This window comes from Lytechinus variegatus, chromosome 2 (genome assembly GCF_018143015.1).
Source record: "Lytechinus variegatus isolate NC3 chromosome 2, Lvar_3.0, whole genome shotgun sequence".
NCBI lineage: Eukaryota > Metazoa > Echinodermata > Echinoidea > Temnopleuroida > Toxopneustidae > Lytechinus > Lytechinus variegatus.
This window is the reverse complement of record NC_054741.1, coordinates 60,042,694-60,067,655: the sequence shown is the minus strand read 5'-3', so window position 1 is coordinate 60,067,655 and position 24,962 is coordinate 60,042,694. Positions and strand designations below refer to the sequence as shown.

At 35.4% G+C, this 24,962-nt stretch overlaps 1 protein-coding gene across 2 annotated transcripts in view; it reads left to right on the top strand.

Moving 5' to 3' along the window:
- Positions 1-24,962, top strand: part of LOC121408518 (glutathione hydrolase 1 proenzyme-like) — a 34,422-nt gene that overhangs the window by 1,615 nt on the left and 7,845 nt on the right. The window contains exons 1-4 of one of the 2 annotated variants that reach the window (XM_041600003.1): positions 11,280-12,455; positions 16,490-16,660; positions 17,447-17,670; positions 22,948-23,140. In XM_041600003.1, the coding sequence (XP_041455937.1) occupies positions 11,599-12,455; positions 16,490-16,660; positions 17,447-17,670; positions 22,948-23,140 (1,445 nt within the window). In that variant the 5' untranslated portion in view covers positions 11,280-11,598. Of the gene's footprint in view, positions 1-11,279; positions 12,456-16,489; positions 16,661-17,446; positions 17,671-22,947; positions 23,141-24,962 lie in introns of those variants that run through there. The other variant, XM_041600004.1, reaches the window with a different exon arrangement.

Below are 24,962 nucleotides of genomic sequence, written 5' to 3'. Positions count from 1 at the left end.
GCTCTACGGTGGCCGTACGGCGAGTCGAAAACGGCCGTTTTGTTCATTTTTATACAAACAAGATATGTAGCTGGTACAAAAGAATATAAAAACGGCTTTAGACTCGCCATACGGCCGTCGTAGACGTAACGTAAGGCAAATGTGACTGAGGCATAAAAAGGAGAGGTGTTTTTGTAATGTTTAATACGATAAATACACCACAGAACTAAATAGCCTGAATATAATCAGGGGAGCGTTTGCCCGACAAGTTGTCAGATCTGACGACTTTCCTTGATTCTGAGTGACTGAGAGGCACTGTTACTATGATAACTGTCGGATAAAAGGTCTGACAAATCATTTCATGAAACACTCCACTGGTGACCAGACTTCTGACGAAGTATAAGAATATAGAATAAAAAAAACTCCAATACTGTTAGTGTGCTCAAAACGAACCCTATATTTACTTTGCAGGTGCTTCCTTTACTTTTTGTTATATTTCTTTTAGGTGAAACAAGCCTTTGACTTGATAGACACACATGCAGGTGGTTCAGCAGAAAAGTTTTTTTTTGCATTTTTACTATAATTTATATCAGCATTCTGCAGAGCATGATGAAAAAAGACATCAAACAACCAAAAGTAGGTGGGAATCAGTCCGTGGGCCATAAACATGACCGTAATGTCCTATTAAAAGTCACGATTATAGAAAATTTATCTGCTTCCAAGCAGATAAGAACTGAACTGGCCCAATTTACACCGATTTAAATGGACCTGTTTATTTAGCCAAACCTTTGGCCACCATGTACCAATCCATTCTAAATTTGATGTGTGAACGTTTATATAATTCGCCATGGTCTAGTATTCTAGCGAGACATGATATCATGAACATGATGAAGATTCGAGCAGAAACAGTCTTTTATCTTGTTTACTTTTACAACATTATGAACATTATGCTTGATCATTTGTGTACATAATCATGTATGTTTATTTTGGTAATTGATCCCTGCAATACTTGACAAATATACTTCAAGACAGAATACAAGAATGGGCACTAAGTGGGGGGGGGGGGGTTTCTACTGAAAATCTATGTTTGTGTGATGTCTACTTCATACGTAATTCAATTATTCTTTGTTTAATATGTTTTATTCTGAATTTTATAATAACACAAGAGTGGAAAAATGAATGAATTCAAATCGATGTACATTATCTAACAATTCAAGAAATAACTTTACTGAAACATCTTAGGAAGTAAATATACGAATGTCATCGATTAAACTTCAGTCAGCCTCCACGATTGACACTTAGAAGTTTGGGTGTATATGGGGGTTAACAGCCGCCGCCCAAGACCCGCAAATTACAACACAAGATTGCCCCCCCCCCCTCCGTTGTTAGTCAGATGTTGTTGGAGGCAATATACTATTCCTCTAGGGTAATGATGAATAGTGACATGCTTTATAGACATAGTATTAGTTACATTTTCTAATTCATGATTGTTAAAAGTTATCTATTTTATCTATTCATTTGTTAGAATACATTCATTCAGGTACAAAAGATGAAAACAGCAAATCACGATTGCAATAAACATCAATCTTATAAGCTTAACTTTTGGATAATTAAGCAATATGTGAATTCCATTTAAGATTGTCTTGTATTTCGACTGCAAGATGTCTTATAGTTTTGACTTGTTTTGACTACTGGCTTATATCATCGACTGATATTGATATTAGGTGAAGTTTGGCCGAGGATCTATTTTTTAATATCATCATGACTTTTGCCTTGTTAAAATTGATTGATGATTAGATTCATGCCAGTTTTTTTTTTCATCTAAATTGATTTGCATATCAAAATTTATTGTCTTTGAATTTGGTCCAATACTATATAATCATCTGCAAAAATGTGACATGTGCCATTAACACTTTAGAGATATCAATAGGGCCCAGAACACGGCCCTGCGGGATCCCAACAATGATATCTTGGTATGATGATAATAGGCCGTGTCAATGTTTGTTTTCTGTTGGGGAGGTAACACAAATCATTCCAAAGGTTATAATGAATGGTCCAGGATTATGATATACATGAAAAAGCTTAAGAATATATCGTGAATATCTTTAAAAAGAACATATACCTTGCGTGTTCGATAATCAGAATGACAAATAATGCATAATTTTTCTGTAGAAGGGGAAGTCTGTTAAAAATACTCACATAATATACCCGTACATGCAATTATGTAATAATGGTAATAATGCCGGAGGATCAATGTAGAGTACGAATTAAACCAGGGGCCGCGGAACCGGGGGGGGGGGGGGGCTTCAGCCCCCACTTTTTCCAAAACCGTTTACAAAAACGTAAAATTGACCATATGATAGTGATTTTTAGCATGGTCACCCCCCCCCCCACTTTTGGCTCAGCCCCACACTTTGAAAACCGTTCCGCGGCCCCTGTAAACAACGACCCGGGATTAAAATTGTACCTTATTTTATATACTTTTCATTTTTTCTTTAAATTATCTGATGTTATCTATTTGGTCCTCCATGAATATTTGTCGTCTATAGTTATCCCTAGTAATCTCCCGCTTAAAGCCCTTTGAATGGTTTTGATCAGTGGCGTAGACAGGTCCTTAGACCTGGGGGGATGATCCCTAGCTGGGTCATACTTTATATATATATATATATATATATATATATATATATATATATATATATATATATATATATATATATATATATATATATAATTAACATATAAATATAAAGAATGAAGGAGATAACGTACTCGATAAAAACAAAATATCATGGGCCAAAGCAGACGAGATAAAGATAACAAAATAACACGATCTGCCTCATGGGTTATCTCGTGTGTCTTTTAATCACTTTGCTTTCAGCAATAAACAGGGCATCCAGTAATAAACAAACTTCCTTGCACATTTTTCATGGCAGTAATCTTTTGTTTGATTAATGACAATGAGTAAAGATGATCATAAGAGAAATGTCATTTGTCGGATGTCTAGTTATCAGCTTGGTCATGACAGTCCTGCTAAACATGATCTGGAATAACTAGTATTCCTTATTTTACTAGTATAGTACTATACTCTTTTAAAAGTAGCGATATTGTTAATGGTCAAACAAATGAATCAACAACTAAAGGAATAAACAAATAAACAGCCAAATAACTAAAAAAATATCAATTACAATGATAGTAATAGGGGTAAAATAAAAAAAGCTCAACATTATATTTCGTATCCACGTGCAGATATGCGGACACTAAAATGATAAGCACACTCTGTTTAAAATTACCATGATTACAAAGGCTTGATTGAATTAAGTATGGAAATGAAATAAACCTCACCGGGTTGTCGGAAGTAAACTGTATAGATAGTAACTTGTTATAATTTCGATTCATTTCTTATTATGTACCTTGTTATGATGATTATGATAAAAACATAGGTAAGGAAATGTAACAGTTTATAACCTTCAAACCTAGAAGACTGCGCACGTACAGAAATCACTGGTATAAGTAATTCCAAAATACATTGCGCCTCGACTTACTTCTTCTTGAAACTGGAAGACGTTTATTTTCACCCAATATAGTTATGCAAAACAGTCCTTAACAGTAAAGGATTATTTCATTCCAAAATCATTCATTTACTAATTCGCTCCTTAGAGACTGAAAATTTTCACCTTTCCTTTGCAAAGTAGGGGTTGAGGACATGGCCAGCAGGGAAAAGGGTCAGTGTATGTGTATAGGTAATTTCTTATTAATTCGTTTGAACAGTGTTAATGTGTTATGAAAGCAATTGCTCTGAAAGGGAGTGATTAAACGACACTTTCTTAAATCTGTAATGAAATATTTTGAACTTATCTCCTTTGCAAATACATAATTATTATAAGGAAATGTACTTGGTGAAACTCTGAATAACGATCCTTAAATGTATATGACGACGCAAGACAGTTGTTATTACTTAAAACTTGCAAGTTGTAAATGCATATAAGATGATTGACTCTGAATAAAAGTCCAATTTTGATCATGTTTGTCATTGCTGTACGTTATGATTATTACTGCTATTATTATTGATTGATTTTAACTAGCATTCATTGCTTTATTACTGTATAGTTTTGCTTCTTCCCCCACTGAAACCTGGGGGGATGATTGTACACACCATCCCCCCCACCTAAAATTCTGGGGGGGATGCATCCCCCCCATCCCCCCCCCGCTATCTACGCCCCTGGTTTTGATTAATATGAAGTTTATCTATATAATATAACTAGAAAGTCTTTATTTTTTAGATTGGGTGATAATTTATTGGATATTGTCCACTCCGAGACCTGTTTCGAATTCTTGGTTGATTATGTAAAGTAATTATTTTTGGCTCAATTTATTTTTTATTTTTTACAAAAGTATTAAATGTAAGAAGTAGAAGCGGACCCAAGATTGAGTCTCGGTGGACTCCACACGTAATTAATATGGAAGTAAAATTGGCATTTGCTATGAAAACATACTGCTACCTGTTACTCAGGTTGTTCCCGAACCAATGTGGCTCCAAGGCCACCCCTCAGCTATTTCCATAATGGATTCCGTTGATCGTAATTTGTGTCAAAATCCTTGGAGAAGTTTAGGAACACCCCCCAACAGCAAGCTCATATTCGCGCCAATTCCATAGGCAGTTTTGTTAATTATTGTCAAAAGGGCATAGTGTGTTTTTCACGGAAACTTCACTGCAAGGGATAAAACACTTCATGCATATCAATAATCTTTATCGTACGTATATAAAAACTAATTTTTCCAGAACTTTCGACAAATGGGTCAATAATATTGAGCGATAATTACGTAGTAATTTCTCGCCTTAAAAAACAATAACAAACAAAAAAATGCTAGGATTAGTAAGGCTAGTTTTAATGATGATGAAACAGCTCCTTAAGAAATAGATTAGTTGAAAATATGAATCAAAGGGTTAACAAATCCTGCCATAGTCCTATTAGCAGAACGTTACTTTATATAAGTATCAATATAAAGCTGACGACGTACACTTTGACAGGAGTATAGAGCTGCAGGAACTAGACCCTTTGACACTCTTTTCCCTATTTTCTCATCATTTCTAAATATGTTTTTTCTAGAAAATTATTGGGGGCGATCGCCCTTGACCTCCACATGTAGCAACACACACCTGCCATGATACAAAACTGGTTACATTTCTGCGTTTTTAAATTAATCTTAAAAAATGATTAGTTTGTCCAGACACAGCCTCTTTAATGAACTTGCAACAACGCGAATATTTTTTTTTCTTCAAAATTGGAGATACTGAGATGGAGTAGAGGAAACATACTTTCGGGTAATAACCTTGAACGGTCGTTTGGGATAACCCTCAACTTTATTGTAAGAGTTGTTAAGTCTAGAGTCAGCAGTACATCAGGGCCCCGTCTTACAAAAAGTTGCGATTGATCCGAGAAACCACAACTATGGTTGGCCAGCAACATCAACATCTCAAATGCAAATTTGTTCAAAATACTATATGATGATTATTTATACATTCATCATTCTCTAGTGTGATTCTCTTTGTTTACAAAGGATATTGTGCAAACTCCTTGTAGAAAAAGTATGATGTGGATGGATTTCCATCCATACAATCGAAAATTGGGATTGATTGGATCAATCGTAGCTCTTTGTAAGACGGGGCCCCGTTTTCATTCTTGGGTATTATTAGGGTGCCATGATTCATTTTGGCAAGGACAGAAGTCTTCGGGGTTACCCATCGTTTGACATACCCGCTTCTTCCTTATGAATTATCACCCTTTAGCGAGTATTCAATGTCGGTTTCCAAATTTAAACGGCAACATGGATCATGATTGAAAACGTGATTACAAAACGCAGATAAAATGAGAAACAAAGGGTGTGTTCAATGTCCACTATTCCCGGCCGTAAATGTAAACGTCTTTCAAATCACGATTGAGATGCGTTTCTAAACGAGATCAGCTGGATTATATCTTGCTTTCCTCAATTCTTTTGTTCAACTTTCAAGAATGCAATATACAAATAGCGAACCCCAATGTTTAGCCTATAAATGAATGCAATACAACCCATCAAAAGCCTATTTGCTTATAGAACAATCCGTTATAATGCGCTTATAAATCCGCAGATCATAGATCACTGGATGCGTTCAATAGAACAATGTAAACCAATCCTATGTTTAGATATCTTGAGTAAAGCCCCACAATAAAGGATGAGCAGAATTGAGTAAACTCTATTTTAAGCTCTGCCATTGATATGGAAAGTTTTGAAAGAAACTCTTTTTTTTCAGATGGCCTGCACACATCGCGCAACGATTCTTGACAGAAGATTTGTCAAGAAAAAACAATCTCCTTGAGCTGAAAATTATTTCATCATTCCACCACAGGATGATTTATTCAGATACGTTATAAAGCTCCGCAAAAAAAGGGCATGGTAAATCAAACCATGGATCCGATCCATGATCAAACGCAGCCAGCTTCCCTGGGTGGTTGAGGGCTTCGGTTTAAGAGGGGGGGGGGGGGGGTTATACCCTCAGAAAAAAAGGATTTGGGCCCATTTGAGATGCAATAGAGTAAAGAGAAAATATGATTTTCTGATAATTTTTGTAGTGATAATTTTTATAGTAATAAAAACAACAATAATTACAACAACTGTAATAATAATGATGATGATGATAATAATGACGATGCTGATGGTGGTGGTGATGATAATGATGATTGCAAGCCGTTATTTTGAAGTAAAGGCCAGATTATTTTCATGTTGTAGGCTTTGTAGCCGGTCGTATGATTACTATGTTGTCATTACGACTAGATATCAAAACAGGCAATTCTAAAGTAATAAGAAGGATGTCTTTAGCATAGACACAGATTTAAACCTAAGTATTTTTACGCTGATTTAGAACACTAAACGGTAAGATGTTCCCTGTCTCAAACATGTCAATATTAGCATCGAATTGTACTTATGTTTTATTAAAAAATCTGGTCGCAGACCAATGGTGTGCGGTAGCCTTTACCAGGGGCGAAAATCTCTCCCAAAAGGTAGGGGGACAAGGGGCTGGAAAATTTGACAAGCAAAAAAAAAAGGTTTTCACCCCAAATTTAAGGTCATTTCAACGAAATTTGACCAGAAAAAAAAAGGTTATCATCCCAAATGTAAGGTCATCTCGTCCTAAAATACATGTTTTATTTCGATTTCGAATGATGTATTTCTTACCATCATAAAAGACCACAAATAGTAGGGGGACATTTGATATTATGTCCCCCTACTATTTTGAGTAGGGGGACACGTCCCCCCTGTCCCCCTGGGATTTCCGCCCATGGCCTTTACAAAGGTTGCTCCCCTCGACCAACGTCCTATCTGGAATACTAAAATATGAAAATTGTTTCCCCTTTTTGCAGTAACAACTATTTTTCTCCATGAATATTGTCATAATTATACCCAAATACTTTTTATTCACAAATTTGAATAAAATTTTATAACAGGTGCACAAGCCCAGTATGCATATTGTGATGGAAATTGAGTGTAGATTCTTGCCAAAGTGCACACGGTTATATGTTTATCTAAAAATCAATTGTCCCGCTTAAGCAAATTTGACGATATTTTTGTTTGAGTGTGTATTTTGTGTGATTGGACTTCAAAAACTTCAGAATTCAGCAGCTCGCAATGTTTCTCTGTCAAATAAACACGATCACATCACTCCTCTTCTTAAAGACAGATATTTTTCCTAATTTATGTTGTATCTTTTCTTGTACGTCTCTTAGTTATCTTTACTTTTATGTTTTGCTCACTTATATATAAGCGCCTTGAGCATTAATCAAAATGGAAAAGATGCTATATAAAATCTTATGTATTATCATGATTATTATTGTTATTATTGTTATTGTTGTTATTATCATTATTATGATCACTATTATTATCATTGTTATTATCATTATTTTCATTATCATTATTATTATTATTAATATTATTATTACTATTATTACTACTATATAATGGGCCTTTTGTCGAAGTACCCTCGTATATCCTAACCGGGCTTATTCCATTCGAAATCGATATCTGACCAACCTTGTAATTATTATTTCCATTAATTACTTGTAGCAATTTATGCAACGGGATCAAAGGTAAAAAGCACGGAATGACCGTCATTAAATATTGTGAATTTTGCTTTTCACTGATGTAAAATTCACTTGGAAAATTGGCCAACTCATATTTTGTTGACGGTCCAAAGCTCATTCAAGTTGATCTTTCTATTGTAAATTCGTGTCAATCTCATTCCTGTTTCAAATAAACCTTATACAAACATACTGGACAGAAATGAGCATCATCAAAGGTCGAACACAAGATGGAAAAAAAATCTCTGTGAGACGTTAAGGGACTCCACCCTCAAATTATGATATTAAATAATAAAAAAGGATAATGAGAGAAGCATCAACGTAGATTTATAGAGGATTAAGAAATATTTTAAAAAGGACAAAGAAAGGAAGGAAAAATTTTTATTTGAATTAAAAAAAGAAAAATCAAGAAAAATCATACTCGCATCACGCTAAAATTTCATCAAAATCAGAAGTAAAAATAAAAAAGGTATGACGTTTTAAAGTTTCATTTGATTTCACTTAACATTAATATGCAAAAATCAATGAGAGAACCTATAACGTCACCATATCACTCTTTTTTGTAATTAATCATCTGAAAAATATTAAGTTATTCCTCAATAATGTGAAACAAGTTTTGGTTTGCCATCGATGCAATTCACTTTTTTTACCCTTCCACGTTTCTTTGTTGAAAATCAATATAATACATATTTTTTTACAGTATATAATATTGAATAATCAACACAATATATGTTGAAAGGTTTAAACATAATACAATGTTCCATGAAATTGTCATATCATTTGTAAAGAAAGCAAACTTTCAAAGTTTTTAAAAAATCATGTATAAGTAAAAGATTCTTAAAGAGAATAATATTTGAGAGAGTGAATGTATAGTAAAGTAAAAACTGATCACCTTTTTATGAATTTCTTTTCTTTCAGATATACTTTTCCATATTGATTTTATTTTGGACAAAATATGATCAAATAGTGGTAAACAATGTTTTTATTTGACTGCAAAATTTTCTTTTCTAACGATTATCAAAATACAGTTAAGGGCACCATTATTATTTCCATAAAATCCGAATACATGTAATTCATTCTGGTTTGACATTTTGATGTGTAAATTATTACGAAAGAACCAAAGGTCGAGTTTGACCATATTGCATTTGTGTGGGTGCATGCAAGAACAAACAATATGGATAAAAATAGTTTTTTGTTATTGTTACGAAGAACACAAGTTATATGTTACTAGTTCAAATCTTAACAAATCATCTTTTATATGAATAATCTAATTCACTATTTTGACCTGAAACCACCTAATTTTTACATTTTCAATTGAATCAAAAGATATTTGGTAGTAAATGGTTTATTTCCAATAAGTCTAACTTAATCTAACTCAATTTGTCCAACTGGCGACTCGTCTACAATCATCTACCATCAGTTCGTCCTCTATCCACAATGTCTAATTGCCATTTCGTCCACTCACTATTTCGTCTAATAACCAGTTCGTCCAATAGCTTTTTACTTAGCATACCATTTGGTCTAATGGACTAAGTGTTAATTTGGCGAAATTAATGAAAAGAAAATGGTTATTATACCAACTGAGACGAAATGGCCATAGACGAACTGATGATTAGACGAAGTGATGATTGGACCAAATGGTTATTGGACAAATTGGTTGTTAGACGAAATGTTGATGGACGGAATGGCATTAGACTAAATGAAGGTAGAACATGTGGTGAGTGGACGAATTGGCAATTTGCCAAACCTACACATATGATTGTCAAAATAAAAAAAATTGTTTCCATTTTGTGAGATTTTAACATTCTCTCAACTTACACTTCAAAAGAGAATAGTAAATATGACCACAACCCTTTTTTTAATTAATAGTTTAATCATTAAAATCAACGCTTCCTGAATAATACATGATGTAGGTTCCATTATGTTTGGTATAACATGATATTGAAACCAAATCGAATATTGCACAGGCCATGATATTGAAGAAAATTGAATTGTACATTGCATTTGCTTTGAAATAAAAATATGAGAGAAATTTTCCATCATTTTCCAAAATTTCATTAACACGACGCACCCCCTTGGCACATCAAACTTGAAACATATGACATTATTATTTGTTTTATTTTGGGAACTATTCCAACATCATAAACAATAAAGACGAGTATAAGATCTGAAAAAGTCAGCAATACCACTGTCCAAAATGGGTTATACATTGATATGCATTGATATAGCTAAAGTTTGATAATACTCCCATGAAAATTGAAAAGATGTATATATTATGGTGTTGGCAAAAATTATTGAAACATGAAAAGTGAATATTTCAGAACAAGAAATAAAACTTTTTATCCTTTTTTTAATGCATAAAAATATCAGACATCATGAGACCACCCTCACTATACACTCATTTGTTTCCTACTTATTTGAGTAGGTTTGCCTTGCCATAAAAAAAACGGTGAACATCATTCATAATTTCTAATTTTGGTTCGAGAAAAAATGATAACAATGGTTACTGTCCCTGTGAGGGAGTCAAAGTTCTTTTTCGCCATACCGCCATCTGACGTTTTATTTCTTTAAACTTTTCTTCATATTGATCAACCTTTTGCATAGAGATACATCTCTATGACCATTTGTGATAGCGATGCTTCCTTATCAAATCTTCAAAAAATGAAATATTCATTTTTTTTCATGTAATAAAATACAAAAAGAAAAGTAAAGTGAGTGAGTGGGATCATTTAGTTAACTCTCTCTCTCTTATTTTGCAGAGCACAGCTGTACATGATGTGCTTATTTTGAGTTTCCATTATTTAAAAAAGAAAAAGAGAAATCTGAGCCGTGTAGTTTACATTTAAACATGAAAACGGGAAGTTCTGAAAATCGCCATTTTCTCATGAAAAGGATGCATAGGGCCTATCAAATAAAGAAAAAAATAATGTCAGCACAAAGGCAGAGAAGCTCAAATATTGTTTAGGCCTAAGTTTGAGAAATGATAAATATAAGGAATCTGTAGGTATTCGTAAATAGGAGGCCTCTTTTTCCCCTCTCCCCCTTTTCTCACATTTGCTATTGGCAACGCGGGGTGGAGATGCGAGTTTCCCCAGAAGGTTTCCCCAGCCTTGAGCCCCCCCCCCCTTGTACTGTGCACCATGCAGCGCGCCAGAGTTTGCGCGCACCGCGCCGCTTCCGGGTATTGGGGAGTTTCCCCTATGCCGAGTCGTACAACGGGCAAATACAGTAACAATGTTAGTGTCGCTACTGAGTTCAGGTTCATTGTCATTTGGAAATCGGCTCCAACACAACACCTTATGAATTACCGTACTTTAAATGGGTCGATGGCAACTTTTCATATCAGCTCGGGTCTGTAAAAAATAAATACATTCTCATCTGACTTTGGCATCTCGACACTGAAACTGACAGCTCATCCCCACCCATTTAATTCTGGATGTTGCCGTATATCTATGTCGTCGTGCGCCCTCAGCTCAGCACGACATATATTGACTGAGTTCCACGACTGATGGGGATGCAGGATGATGATGACATTGACTACAGAATCCTCCTTGCAGCAAGCTCAGAAGAAGATCTCGTTTTATTTGAGAAAGATCTATGGACAGGTGGCAGTTCATCTTTAACTTCGACAAAGACTCCTGGTGCAAAAAGTAAACAATCGCAAAGCCCCTTCACTTGGTCAGATAAATTGGTGTTGAATGTGAAGTCGCTGTTTCAAAGCCGGAATGAGAGACACTTCCTGCCAGAACCCAAGCCTGAGACTAAGGATGCGGAAAATGACACGGTTGCAGGTGAGCTAAATGCACAGCCTCCTACCAAGCTTGGCCTCGGAACTAGTGACAGTGTGCAAAATGGAGTTGCAATACAGGAAGTGAATGATGCTGGACTCTGGTCTAATCATCGAGCTGTAATTGGAAGACTTTGGTCTAGTGCCAAGCCTCGGAGTAGGCTTAACAATGGTGACTGCATAAGGATTACATCCCTTGTGTCAATAGAAGGTGACACAGCAGATCACACTGGTGATAATGGTACTAGTACTGGTAGTGGCTATTGTGGCACAGAGTTAGGGGCTGCAGTGTGCAGCAGGAACCAAAGTCTGCTTCACTCCAAGAGTGAAAGTTGGTCCACTCAGCGATCATGCAGCACAGATGATGGCAACATATTGGATAGCAGCAAGGATTATAATATTAATAGTTTAGAGTGCAATGAAGAGGTAGCAGACATGCCTGGGAAGCATTTTTCAGCATTGGACGGTCAGGTTGATGAGGTAGGACTGGGAGAGAGTGAGGAAGACCCTCTGTTCGGAGGAAACAGAAAATCCTCCGATGTTTATTACAAAGGTGAAACTACATCATGGAGACGAAGGTAAATATCATTCAGTGTTCATGATTGAACAGTTTAATGCTGCCCTGGCATGTAGATCGATATTTTATTATAATTAATATTCACTTTTTTATGTACATTTATTTTGTTAAAATTGAATCTGGTGATGTTGTTTTTGACTACCTCACAGATGAATTCAATGTTGTTCACTGTTTGGATGTTGTCATGAATTGCTTTGTTTGACAAAATTGTATTCATTGTACGTGGGAGAACAGAATTGGTGTTTGGACTTTTTAATCATGTATTATACTTTTTTTTAAATTAAACCAAAGAAATAAAAAGATGAAAACAAAATAGATCAGGGGATTGTGGGGGCACTTATACATGTATGTAACCCAAAAGTTCCACAACAAAGAAAAAAAAGAATGAGATGAAAAAGGGAAAAGAGTGAAATATTGTATTACTTTCTGAATGTTACATGTATGTCAAAATCTATCACATTCACAATAAGATTTTCATTTTTTTTAAAGGTCAAATCTGCAAGTTTTGCCCTTATATATGCTATATTGGGCCCTTCAATTGCCAGTGAGTGTGACATTGCGAGAAACATAATTATCAGTCTGTTGCATTTGTTCTTGGTTATTAAAGCTGCAAATGAATGACCAAATTTTGTTAATAATGATGAAAATTGGGTAAGAATAAATATTCATTAATAGATTTACCAGATCAATTGCTACAATGTAGGCTTTGAGGTTTAATTTTTTTTTTTTAGTGAGCAAAGTACCAGTATGTATGCATGTTTATAAGTGAGTTCAGCTGCCACTTGTACTCAAAATGTAATCAGACCAAGTAAGGGTCTTCAGATCACTGCCATGATGGGTCTGATTGATCATGCAAACTTGTTTGCTGATGTTGAGAGATAAAAAAAAAGGGCACCAGTATGTTTTTGCCAGAGATTTTATTTTTTTATTTTGCAAGTTTGCATTGAATTTTGCAAATCAAAATATTAGATCAATGCATTTCTATTTTTGTTAATATTTCTCTAAATATTCAATCCTAAAATTAGATTACTGATGCCAAGTGCTGAAATCTCTATTTAAATTTGAAAGTGAAACAGTCATTGTAAGTAGAGGAATTGGAAGCAAAATATCATTTAAAATATTGGTTCAAACTTTTCACCACTTGAAATATTTCCTATCCAACATATAGACTATATATATGAGATGTTAAATTTAAGTTAAAGTTCTAAAGGTGTAAAACTCGAATTTATGGTACCGTATTTGAATAAATTTAAAAACGTTATGCAGCACTTTCAAAGGTTTATTTTATGTTATGAGCTCTTCAAAAAGTTGAACTTTATCCTATTTAGTAAGGTAATATAATTTGCATAATATGAAAAGGTTGCACAGCAATAAAAGGGCCATATACATGTAGGCTACGTGTAGTTTACAGTATTTTCAAACCAGGCATTTCATAAGATCTTTTATATATTTGCCGTTAAGGCCTACTCTTATCTCAAGTATCTTATCTTTACAGCAAGAGCTAAATGGTTTATGTTTTATGTTTAATTTGCTATTGATGCATGCCTGCAAACATCACCATTTAATTATGATTTCTGAACTGAAATAGAGTCCTGAAAATGGCTCCATCTTGAGCTTTGACTTACACACTGTGCGAATGCTCTGATTTTATCATCAAGTTTGTGTTCATAAACAAATGTTTTACTGCATATACATGTACTTCTTAATCTTATGTTTAAATTTGTTCATGTTATCTTCAACTGAATGAGAGTTATGATTTGTTATCTGGCTTATAAAAAAAACATTTACATTTTTAACTGCAGACAGTATATCTCTGTTTGCATCCAATACTGTAGAACAATTATGATTATTCTCTCTTCCAAACAAAAAGATTATTGTAACGGTCTGTGTCACTTGTTCTTGCGTATAGATGGAAGGGGGAGGGGAGCGTGGGGCCCCTGAAATTTAAGTTCTTTGACTACGTGGAGAAAAAAATATAATGGAAAGAAAAGGAATGGAATAGAAAAAATTGAATGAATATTTTGCCAAAGTCTCATACAAAATTAGATTTTTATTTCAAAAAGGCCAAAAAATTTATCTCACTTGTGACTTAACATACTTTTGGCTATTGTGCCTGTTCAAATTCTTGGCTCATTATGCCATTGATCATTTATGCTATTAAAGAGAAATGCCAGTAGTTGCAATAAACACTGATTTCATGAATAAGTCTGTAAAACCAGACTTAATTGTCAGAATATCATCGAGGATCTAGATCTGGTACAGTTACATAAACTGAACTTTGTGAAATTTTGAAATCTAAACTGAAAAACGTTCACACTTAAGATCACCAACATATATAGGCACACGTGGGACAGTGTATTATTATTGCTGGAATAAAGACCAGACGGAAGTGACCAAATCCGCGCTTATTTTGCTTATTTCTCAGCAATTACACAATTTCTCCCAGAATCCTTTGGCACATATTTTTTATTCATACAAACAGACACTTGGATGGTCATTATATTAGATTCTGTAAAAAGTCATTTTGAGATCGTTACCAAAACTGGAAGTTATCTTTAAGATCTGGGACTGTCAGTGAGTGAGTGAACTCATGAATACTCCCTAATGTCCTGTGCACTTTATTTAAAAGATATTGCGGTCCCTAGTGAAAAGTAGGCCTATATTTATGTACTCATGCAGGTCCTAGGCCTAGTCCAGGTGTTGGACTAGTTACTGGTAGGCATTCTTGCTATACCTCCTATGATTCTAAATGTGGTTAAAAAGTAAACCATTCTATATAGTGGTCCCGGATTGTGGTATTGTAATTGTTTCTGACGAAGGCAATATTGTGGTATGATAATTATGATTTTAACATACATGTTCTTGATGTGTGTGAGGTAATGGAGGTTGGTAGGCTTCCTACATGATAACAAATATTATTCTATACTTAACAGACCTATATTGAAATAAATTTCAAATAAAAGAAATCCACACACGTTTATTTATTTTTTCATTACAATGTACGGCTAAAATAAAGAATAGTGTCATTATTACCTCATTGTCAATATTTGCGTCTTCATCTCTTTTTATTTCAGTTAGGCCTACTACTCTTCCTTCTAATCCTCCCCCTAAAAGCTGCTGGTGCAACGACTACTACTACTTCTACCACCACCACCACCACCAAACCACCACCACCACTATCACCACTGCTGCTACTACTACTACTACTACTACTACTACTACTACTACTACTACTACTACTACTACATGTACTTCTGCTGCTGCTGCTACTACTTCTACTACTGCTATTACTACGACTACTACTACTACTACTACTACTACTACTACTACTACTACTACTACTACTACTACTACTACTACTACTACTACTGCTACTGCTACTACTACTACTACTACTACTACTACTACTATTACTACTACTACTCCTACTACTACTCCTACTACTACTACTACTACTACTACTATTATTACTGCTACTACTACTACTACTACTACTACTATTACTATACTACTACTACTACTACTACTACTACTACTACTACTACTACTACTACTACTACTACTACTACTACTACTACTACTACTACTACTACTACTACTACTACTACTACTACTACTACTACTACTACTACTACTACTACTATTACTACTACTACTCCTACTACTACTACTACTACTACTACTACTACTACTACTACTACTACTACTACTACTACTACTACTACTACTACTACTACTACTACTACTACTACTACTACTACTACTACTACTACTACTACTACTACTACTACTACTACTACTACTACTACTACTACTACTACTACTACTACTACTACTACTACTACTACTACTACTACTACTACTACTACTACTACTACTACTACTACTACTATTACCACCACTACCAGTACTACTATTTCTTCCGCTGCTCTACCCATTATCAGTAGCAAATGAGTACTAACATGTATTCTAATAATTTTATTCATAATTTTTCCATTTTAAGTATTATTTTTGTTTACAAACTCTATCCTGCAGGCTCTTGGCATTTATGCTGGTCATTCTCATTCTGAGTGGAGCAATAGCATGTGGAGTAGCTCTCGGTGTGATATACGGCAGAGACGACAGTGAACCAAGTACCAGGACTGGCTATGTCTATAGAGACGCTGCAGTCGCTGCCGATGCAGCACGTTGCTCTGAGATTGGGAGGTTAGAAGGAAACACTCAGTATTTTGCCTTAAACAACTACATTTTATTTTAAACATTGTTTTTTCTTAATTTTCATTTTTGTGTAGCCTACAACATGTATTTTCTTTTCTATTACAAACTACCTATACATTTCTTACCTTTGTCAATTTGGTTCCATGACATTTGCTCTGGCGACAATTACTCTGCTGTGAATTCCACACACTAATCGCCAACTTCAACCCTGGAGTTAGCACTCTGACACCCTATCTCAAACATAAACTCAAGATAAAACCCTATGGCAACACTGACCCTACACCTTTTGAGACGAAAGAAAGCCAGGAGAAATTTTCGCAAGGGCAGATGTTGTGTCACCATCAATTCACATTACCTTAAGCTTTATTCAATATTTCTTCCACTTAAAAAAATCTTTTTTACAACATTTTCATTACTTTTTATACTAATATCTCTAAATTGTACTTTGGTATTCCATAATTCTTTTTTTATCTACATTTACAATAAGAAAAAAAATAATAGCAAAAAAAACTAGTAGTATTCCCTTCTTAGATTAAAGAAATAACTTACAATATGCAACCTATATGTTGTGCTTAATAAAATGTTTCTCAGTGCTGCATACTATTTTGATTAATATTCTTTTCTATTATGTAGTTTGAATATCCACAATGACAGGCCCTATTCATTTGATAGTACATGTAGATGTCTTCAAGGAACTTGTGACCAACTTTCGATTGTCATCCCGGGTTTTCCTTACTTCTATATAAATGTATGCTTTTCTCTCTGGGTTTTCAGGGATATGCTTTTGAATAAGGGAAGTGCCATGGATGCAGCCATCGCTGGATTGCTATGCGTGGGACTGTATAATGCTCACAGTACGGGTATAGGAGGAGGTAGCTTCATAATGTACTATGAAAGAGAGAACAAGACGCCATACTTTTTAGATTCCAGAGAAGTAGCACCCATTCTTGCATCTACAGACATGTATACAAACGAAAGTTCAGATGCTTCGACTACAGGTAAGATCTTATCAAAAAAATTCAGGCAAAGTAAAGATTCTAGATATCATGTGCACCGAACCTAGCCCATAATTTCCATATTTGAATCTGTATAGATATGACTGGGGTTAGAAGCATTTCAATCTTTATATTACATTTTGTAACATTTGAAATTATTAATATTCATTTTGAACTATTTGGTCTACCATCTTTTTCATCTTTATAAATACTTCCCATACATATTACAATATTAGGCATTTGTAGGATCTAACTGAAAAATCTGCTATACAAATTAGAAATGGGCTTTTGTTCAATTTAAAGCTACAAATATTAAACAAAGGGGGCCACTAAATGCCTGACATTTTTTTAACAGCACACATACATTTAGAATGCATTATTCCAGTTGTGCACTCTTGTTTGGCCGGCCCTATTATTGGCTTCCAAGATGGCACTCAAGCTATTGTCTTTACAAATACAACACAACCATCAGAGGACAGACAGTATGGGCAGAGTTTAGGATGTTGGTACAGACCTTGTCAGGCCAAAAGCAAATAGATCATAAAAGAAGTCCAGCACCAGTTTAGTGAAGCGAATGGTGTACCATTTCATTCAATTCAGGCCATCCACATGTAGCAGGTTGCCTTGCAAGCTAAGCTGAGCATACAGAGATAGATCTATCTATCTATCTATCTCTCTGTCTGTCTGTCTGTCTACATGTATGTATGTATATGTATGTATATATATATATATATATATATATATATATATATATATATATATATATATATATATATATATATATATATATATATATATAGTTCATCTTTTGTACATATGATCCTACAGATTGGAAAGTAGGCCTACTAAAGGGAATCATTGGCAAACCCTAAGTGATGGTGCTGATTGCTTTTCCCGTTGACCTTCAATCTTATTTTGAAAGCTCCCTATTTTCTGCAATATATACATAAAAAAGTTGTTGAGTCATGTGCCTCTTTTGTATTCAAATATGCTTCTGCAAATGAAATATGTTGACCTATAAACCTGCATGTCTGTGACAGGAAAGCATGCAATACTAAAGTGTATGTGGAACTTGGGCTACATTTAATTTCCTGAAACCCTGGCCTGCTCATAATCCCTTTTCTGGACCGGTCCACTAATGATCTGTGAAGTGAGGACCGTGAAAAGATTAAGAAATCCATCTAGTTTTGTAGACATAACCAGTTCCAATCCATGATGCACTCAGAATAGAAACCGTGCAAGAAAGGCACTTCTTTGTTCGGCGAAAAATTTGCATCTTTTTGCAAGACAAAGTTGTACAGATTTGAATTGTCCAACATTCAAAGTATTCCTTTAGAAGCAAGAGTGTTCCAGCTTGCTGACTTTCTGACTTTGAGGTACATGTATGCCTGGACCAGTTAAAGTAGATTCTTGTGCTTGGCGGAAATTTGCATGTTTTTGTTGGACTTGAATTGTCCGACATTCAAAGAGTTCCTTTGGCAGCAAAAGTAATCTACGTTGCTGAAGTTGCTGACTTGCTGACTTTGAAAATAATAAAGCTTACATCTGGACCAGTTAAGTTAGATTTGTCTAGGATGGACCAGTTCAGTGCAGTGAATGTGAACAGGGTCTCACTTGCTGTTTGGCCCTGACCTAGTCACGAGGGGAGTGATTTGCTGTTAATAGGCACAGTGTAAAAAAATGGTACAGTATGTCAACAAATTGATGAATTTTGATTTGTCATCCTAGTACCATAATTTTTTTTTAACCCTGCGGGAATGGCAATTGAATCTTTGTATTTAAAAAATGAAAATTCAGGACTATGAAAAAAAACCATGTGTACTATACACTGTGTTTTCTGTGTTAGAAAGGGTTCTGTTAAGGCATTAACTAGTGGCTCCATTTGGATTAAGACACTCAACTGTGTTGGTGTGCAAAGGTTTTATATGTGACCAGAAAAAAGACACTAGAATTTTTTTCTCCTGGCGATGCTGCATTGTAGCGAGGTGACTAGTCAAAGTATCCTCCCCCTCCACCCCCCCCCAAAAGGGAAAACATTTGCAAGCCATTGGAATGAGCTTAGGTACATGTATAGGAGCAAATACATGGGCAGAGGATTTTACTTTGTTTATGGGGAGGGGATCTGTAGTTGCATCCCCCCAACACAAAAGATAATCCTCTGCTCCACTGCCCATAGGCATGTATATAAAAAAATCAATAAATCGTATGTTTTCTTGTAAAGCCTTTCAAATGCAAATTTTGCTTGGATTCGATATGACTCCAGGCAGACAAACAAAATACATGCAGTACATCATTTTATTTAACAGTTTTTTTTTTGTCTCACCTGCATAGCAGAGCAAGACTTGAAAAAAGTGCTGCTTTTCCGACGGCGGCGTCAACACTGAAATCTTAACCAAGGTTAAGATTTCAAAATGTCATCATAACTTAGAAAGTATATGGACCTAGTTCATTAAACTTGGACATTAGAGTGATAGTGTATCACTGAAGAACCTGCCTAAATTTCAGGTCACATGACCAAGGTCAAAGGTCATTAGGTCATGAAACTTTGATAATGATGGGGGTATTTGTAGAGTTGTCATCATAACTTAAAAAGTTTATTGATCTAGTTCATGAAACGTGGGACATCAGAGTGACCATGTATCCCTGAATATCTTGTGCATGTTTTAGGTCACATGACCAACATCAAAGGTCATTTAGGGCCAATGAACTTTAGCTGTGTTGGGGGTATTTCTGGAATTGGCATCATAACTTAAGTTTATGGATCTTCACATGCAGATCATGAAACATAGATATAAGGGTAATCAAGTATGAATGATCTTTCCGTACATGTCTTAGATCACATGATCATGGTCAAAGGTCATGTTGGGTCAATGGACATAGTATTTTATTATCATACATGTATGAATGTTTTCTTTTGTGAATAATTATTTGATAGCTGCTTTCAAAGTCAGCACGTACTGCTGCCATTTCGAATCGTTTAATTCAGCCGAGACTGCCAGAGGTGTTCCACTTGTTTATGAATTGGAGACTAAGACCACATATGGGTTGGAGTCTATGCAAAATATAATAACAAAATCATTTAGCCTCCAATGGGTTAATGTGATCTCTTCTTTCCTCCAGAAGCCCTTTCTGCATTTTTCAAACTGGTCTTTCTTTACAGCCCAAAGTTCCTGACCAGAACTTGCATTGAAGGCTCAGTTCACCGAGGGATGACTTCAAAACAACAAAGATGCATTCATGCTAGACTTGTCTCAAGACCCACTTTATTATTGATCACAATTTCAATCAGGATCTGTCTGTGCATGCATGCAGACTAGTGAATGACAGTGGAGTATTTAGTGTAGCTCACTCAGTAATACGCACACCGCACAATCCAAAACTGATCAAGCATGATGAAGCATGGGTTCCTTTTCATAATGATTCAGGCCTTTATGTTTAAAATTCTTTCCAGCTTTTATTCAGTTTGTAAAGAAGTAAAGTTACAGATCACTGGTCATTCACTCACCCCCATGAAAGGTTTATTCTGTTGGGGTTTTTTTTTGTCCCAATGGTACCCACACAAGGAATACACTTTTCAAATGTGATAGGCTATGAGCAGTTTAGGTCACTTAAAAGATTTCATCAATGTTTGCCAGCCCCATGGAAAAACCTGGAGTGAGACACAATGATATATTTTCTGTGGCAGCCAAGCTGGCATAGCTAATAAGCCCGTTTGTACTTCCTTTCTGTGCATGATCAAATGATTCTACGCATGATCAGAAGACGGTCATTTGTACTAAAGTGACATGGTGCTTTAAAATCTAATGAGATAAGCACCAAATTTGATGTCTTGATTATTCATATATTCTTTTGAGTTGTCGTTTTCATTTACATTCACAAAAAACAACAATGCTTCCAGGAACGACTGGTATTTCACAGTTTGTCAAGTACATTGTGCAACATGCTAAGATATGCATTCAAAGTAGGAATGCAACAAATGCCTTCATTAAGTGCTCATTGGCGTGCTATTTTAGTCACCTGGTCTATTCAATTTCTTCATCCTGCTATGTAAGACAAGCTTACGTGATATCATGCTTTGAAATCTGCCTATCATGATGAAAGAAATGAAAGGTCATTTGACAAAAATTGTCCATGAAGTAACTATGATCTGGTCTATTGCTATGTACTGTGCTCATAGGAAATTGTGTCATATCACAAGGCAATTTTTGATGCAAATTTAGGAAATAGCACTGCCATCATCAAAATGATGGTGGTACAGGCCGGTAATGCTGTAGACTGTGCTTATCACACACAAAAAAATCAGGGCAATATCATCAGACTTCTCTGAAGTTCTCTCCCATATGAGGTTCTTCTTCTCGGGTCACTACACAAGACCTGTCCAGTGGAGATCTGGCTTTGGGGTTAAAGGACTCCTCCTCGGCAGTTCATGTCTCTGGTAGAAGGGGGCAGACCAGAAGGTGTTGCATCGTCTGAACCTCCCCACACTCGCAAGCAGCGTCCCCATCTATGTTGTAGCCCTATATCTGCATAAGGACTTTGCACCGTCCTATTCCAGACCGTAGGCGATTAAGACATTGCCAGATTGGCCATTCCTCACTTGAGGGGGGGGGAGGGAGTCACTCGCTAGATCCATAGGAAAGCTACCATAGAGATTGACAATACAGTATCCTTTACCTTATTATTACTGCCAATTCAGGCTTCCTCTCACACTGAATTATCCCAGTCTTTTGCTATTATGCTGAACAACTCCTAATCTGCAGGCACAGACCATGGCTTTTGGAATAGTGCATAATGCAGACTAGAACTCCGCCTAGGTGTGTAATTGAGTTTCTTTTAGACTTGCATCAATTAGATGTGGTTATCTTCATCTGGACCAGACCTTTAAAGTCGTAATCCAAAAGACAGACTGTGGCTGCTTCTTTTGACCCACATATAGGGATAGAGATAAATCTGGTACAGACAACCACCATTCGTTCTTTGCTGATGAAACACATGATGAAACACATTAAGTAGGCCAAATATAATCATGCCGATAGCTTGTGAGATATTTCTACTGGAAGTATGTTCATATAAAAAACATAAATGATGCAATTATGCAAATGATGTTAAAAAAATGACTTAGTTAATGATTATTGGGTACCCCACTCTTGCATGTCCTGCCCGACATATTACCATATTGTTATGTTATAATTTTACAGATAATTGATTTCATTTGTAATTGATTATTACTTCTTTTGGTTACAACTATTTTTATCTTTTTGTTTTTCTTTTCACATATAGGTGGTCTTGCTATCGCAGTCCCTGGTGAGATAATGGGATACTGGGAGGCCCATCAAAGGTTCGGTAGACTTCCGTGGGGAAACCTCTTCAAACCATCCATAGAACTTGCTGAGAATGGTTTTACTGTTGGCCCAGCCCTAGCAAGGGCCATTGACCAAAATAGTGATCGTATCATGAATGATCCTAGCTTGAGGTGAGAGACCTACAAAATGGGTTCATTTAATCATTTTGCATACATTCGTGATTCCGAAGCTTCGTTATTCCGAAGATTCGCTATTCCAAAGGTTCGTATTTCCGAAGTTTCGTAATTCCGAAGGTTCTTAAGTCCAAAATCGAAATGAGGTTCCTAATTCCGAAGGTTCGTTAGTCCGAAAACAAAGTGAGGCTCGTAATTCCGAAGGTTCGTTAATCTGAAAACGGAATGAGGTTCGTAATTCTGAAGGATCGTCAGTCCGAAAACGTAATGATTAACAAACCTTATTTCATTTTTCGTACTAACGAACCTTCGAAACAACAAACCTTATTTCGTTTTCGGTTTAACAAACCTTCGGATCAACAAACCTTATTCTGTTTTCAAACTAAGGAACATTCTTCGGAACATCGAACCTTATTTCATTTTTGGATTGTCGAAACTTGGGAATAACGAACCTTCGGAATAACACCACAAATGTTCGGATTAACGAACCCTTTTCCGTTTTCGGATTAACAAACATCGAGGTATAGGCAATTTACGTGTTTTGGAATTACGAACCTTCGGAATAAAGAACCTTCGGAATTACGAAGTGTAACCAATCATTTTGGCCTCCCCCACCAAAAAAAAATCCTCAATTCTTTAAGATCCTTTTTGTGAGCATGTATATCATATAATATTTTTGACTAAAACTTACAAGGTGATTAAGCTGTGAATTAGAAATTTAGTTGTATATATCAGGGGTGTGAGAGTTCAGATTTTTATCTGATTTCAGTTGTTTTGTTTTTTTCAGCTTAGTTTCTGCTTATTTTGGCTTCCCTCTGTACAAAATGTATGGGAGCTCTTTCTATTTCAGACTTTTTCAGCACTGTTCAGCTTTTTTCAGATCTTTTTATTTGTGACCACTCACACCCCTGATATATTTACAATCAGACCTCTTTTATCTAGCCTTTATTTGTCAATGCAACGCTTTCCGTGTCTGTGCGTATATTTCCTCTCCATGTATGTACTGAAGAGAGACAGAAATGGTCAAAAACATGTATTTCAATGAATCATCATCTCATCTGAACAGAACGATTGACATCAATAATTTAGAATCATCCACAGTGTACCCCAAAAAATAAACTCTGGAAAATAGATACCTCTACCATACAAATATCAATTATTTAGATGGTGTTCCATTACAGTATTTTCATATCCGGCCATACATGTGGATTGGTGCCAGTCGCGATGAGGTTTGATCTACTGCATTTATATCCAGAATATTAATGCCGGTTTTATTTAACATCGTTGAAATTTTAACTTCTGCATAATTATGTGCGCATGAGAATAACACCAATATCAACTCCAAAATATGTAAATTATGCTGAATTCGTAAAGAATAAATGAATAGCAAAAAAATAGATGTACATGTATGGCAAATTAATTACTCGTAAAGTAGATCGAATATTGTCTATTGGGACTATTATTTTTGTTTTTTCATCTCATCTTTTCTTTTGTTTCTCTTTATTTTACTTAAGTGATTTATATACTCTAATTAATATGTACAAATATTTGAATGTTTAACCCATCTAGACTGGGGTATTTGGCAGATCATACTGCCAGGGAGGGGGGGGGGTGGGCTCGCAGGCCCCCCCCCTTATGATCTAGGCAGTTGACCTTGTGATCACATCGAAAATTAGCATAAACTTTGCCTGGGACATAGCCTTCAAAACTTTATTTCATGAATATTTCTCTTTATTAACTATGTCTATCTAATTTACGAATAACTAGCATGCAAAATCATACTTTTTACTCTAACTCCCTAAATAGAGCTCCAAATGTC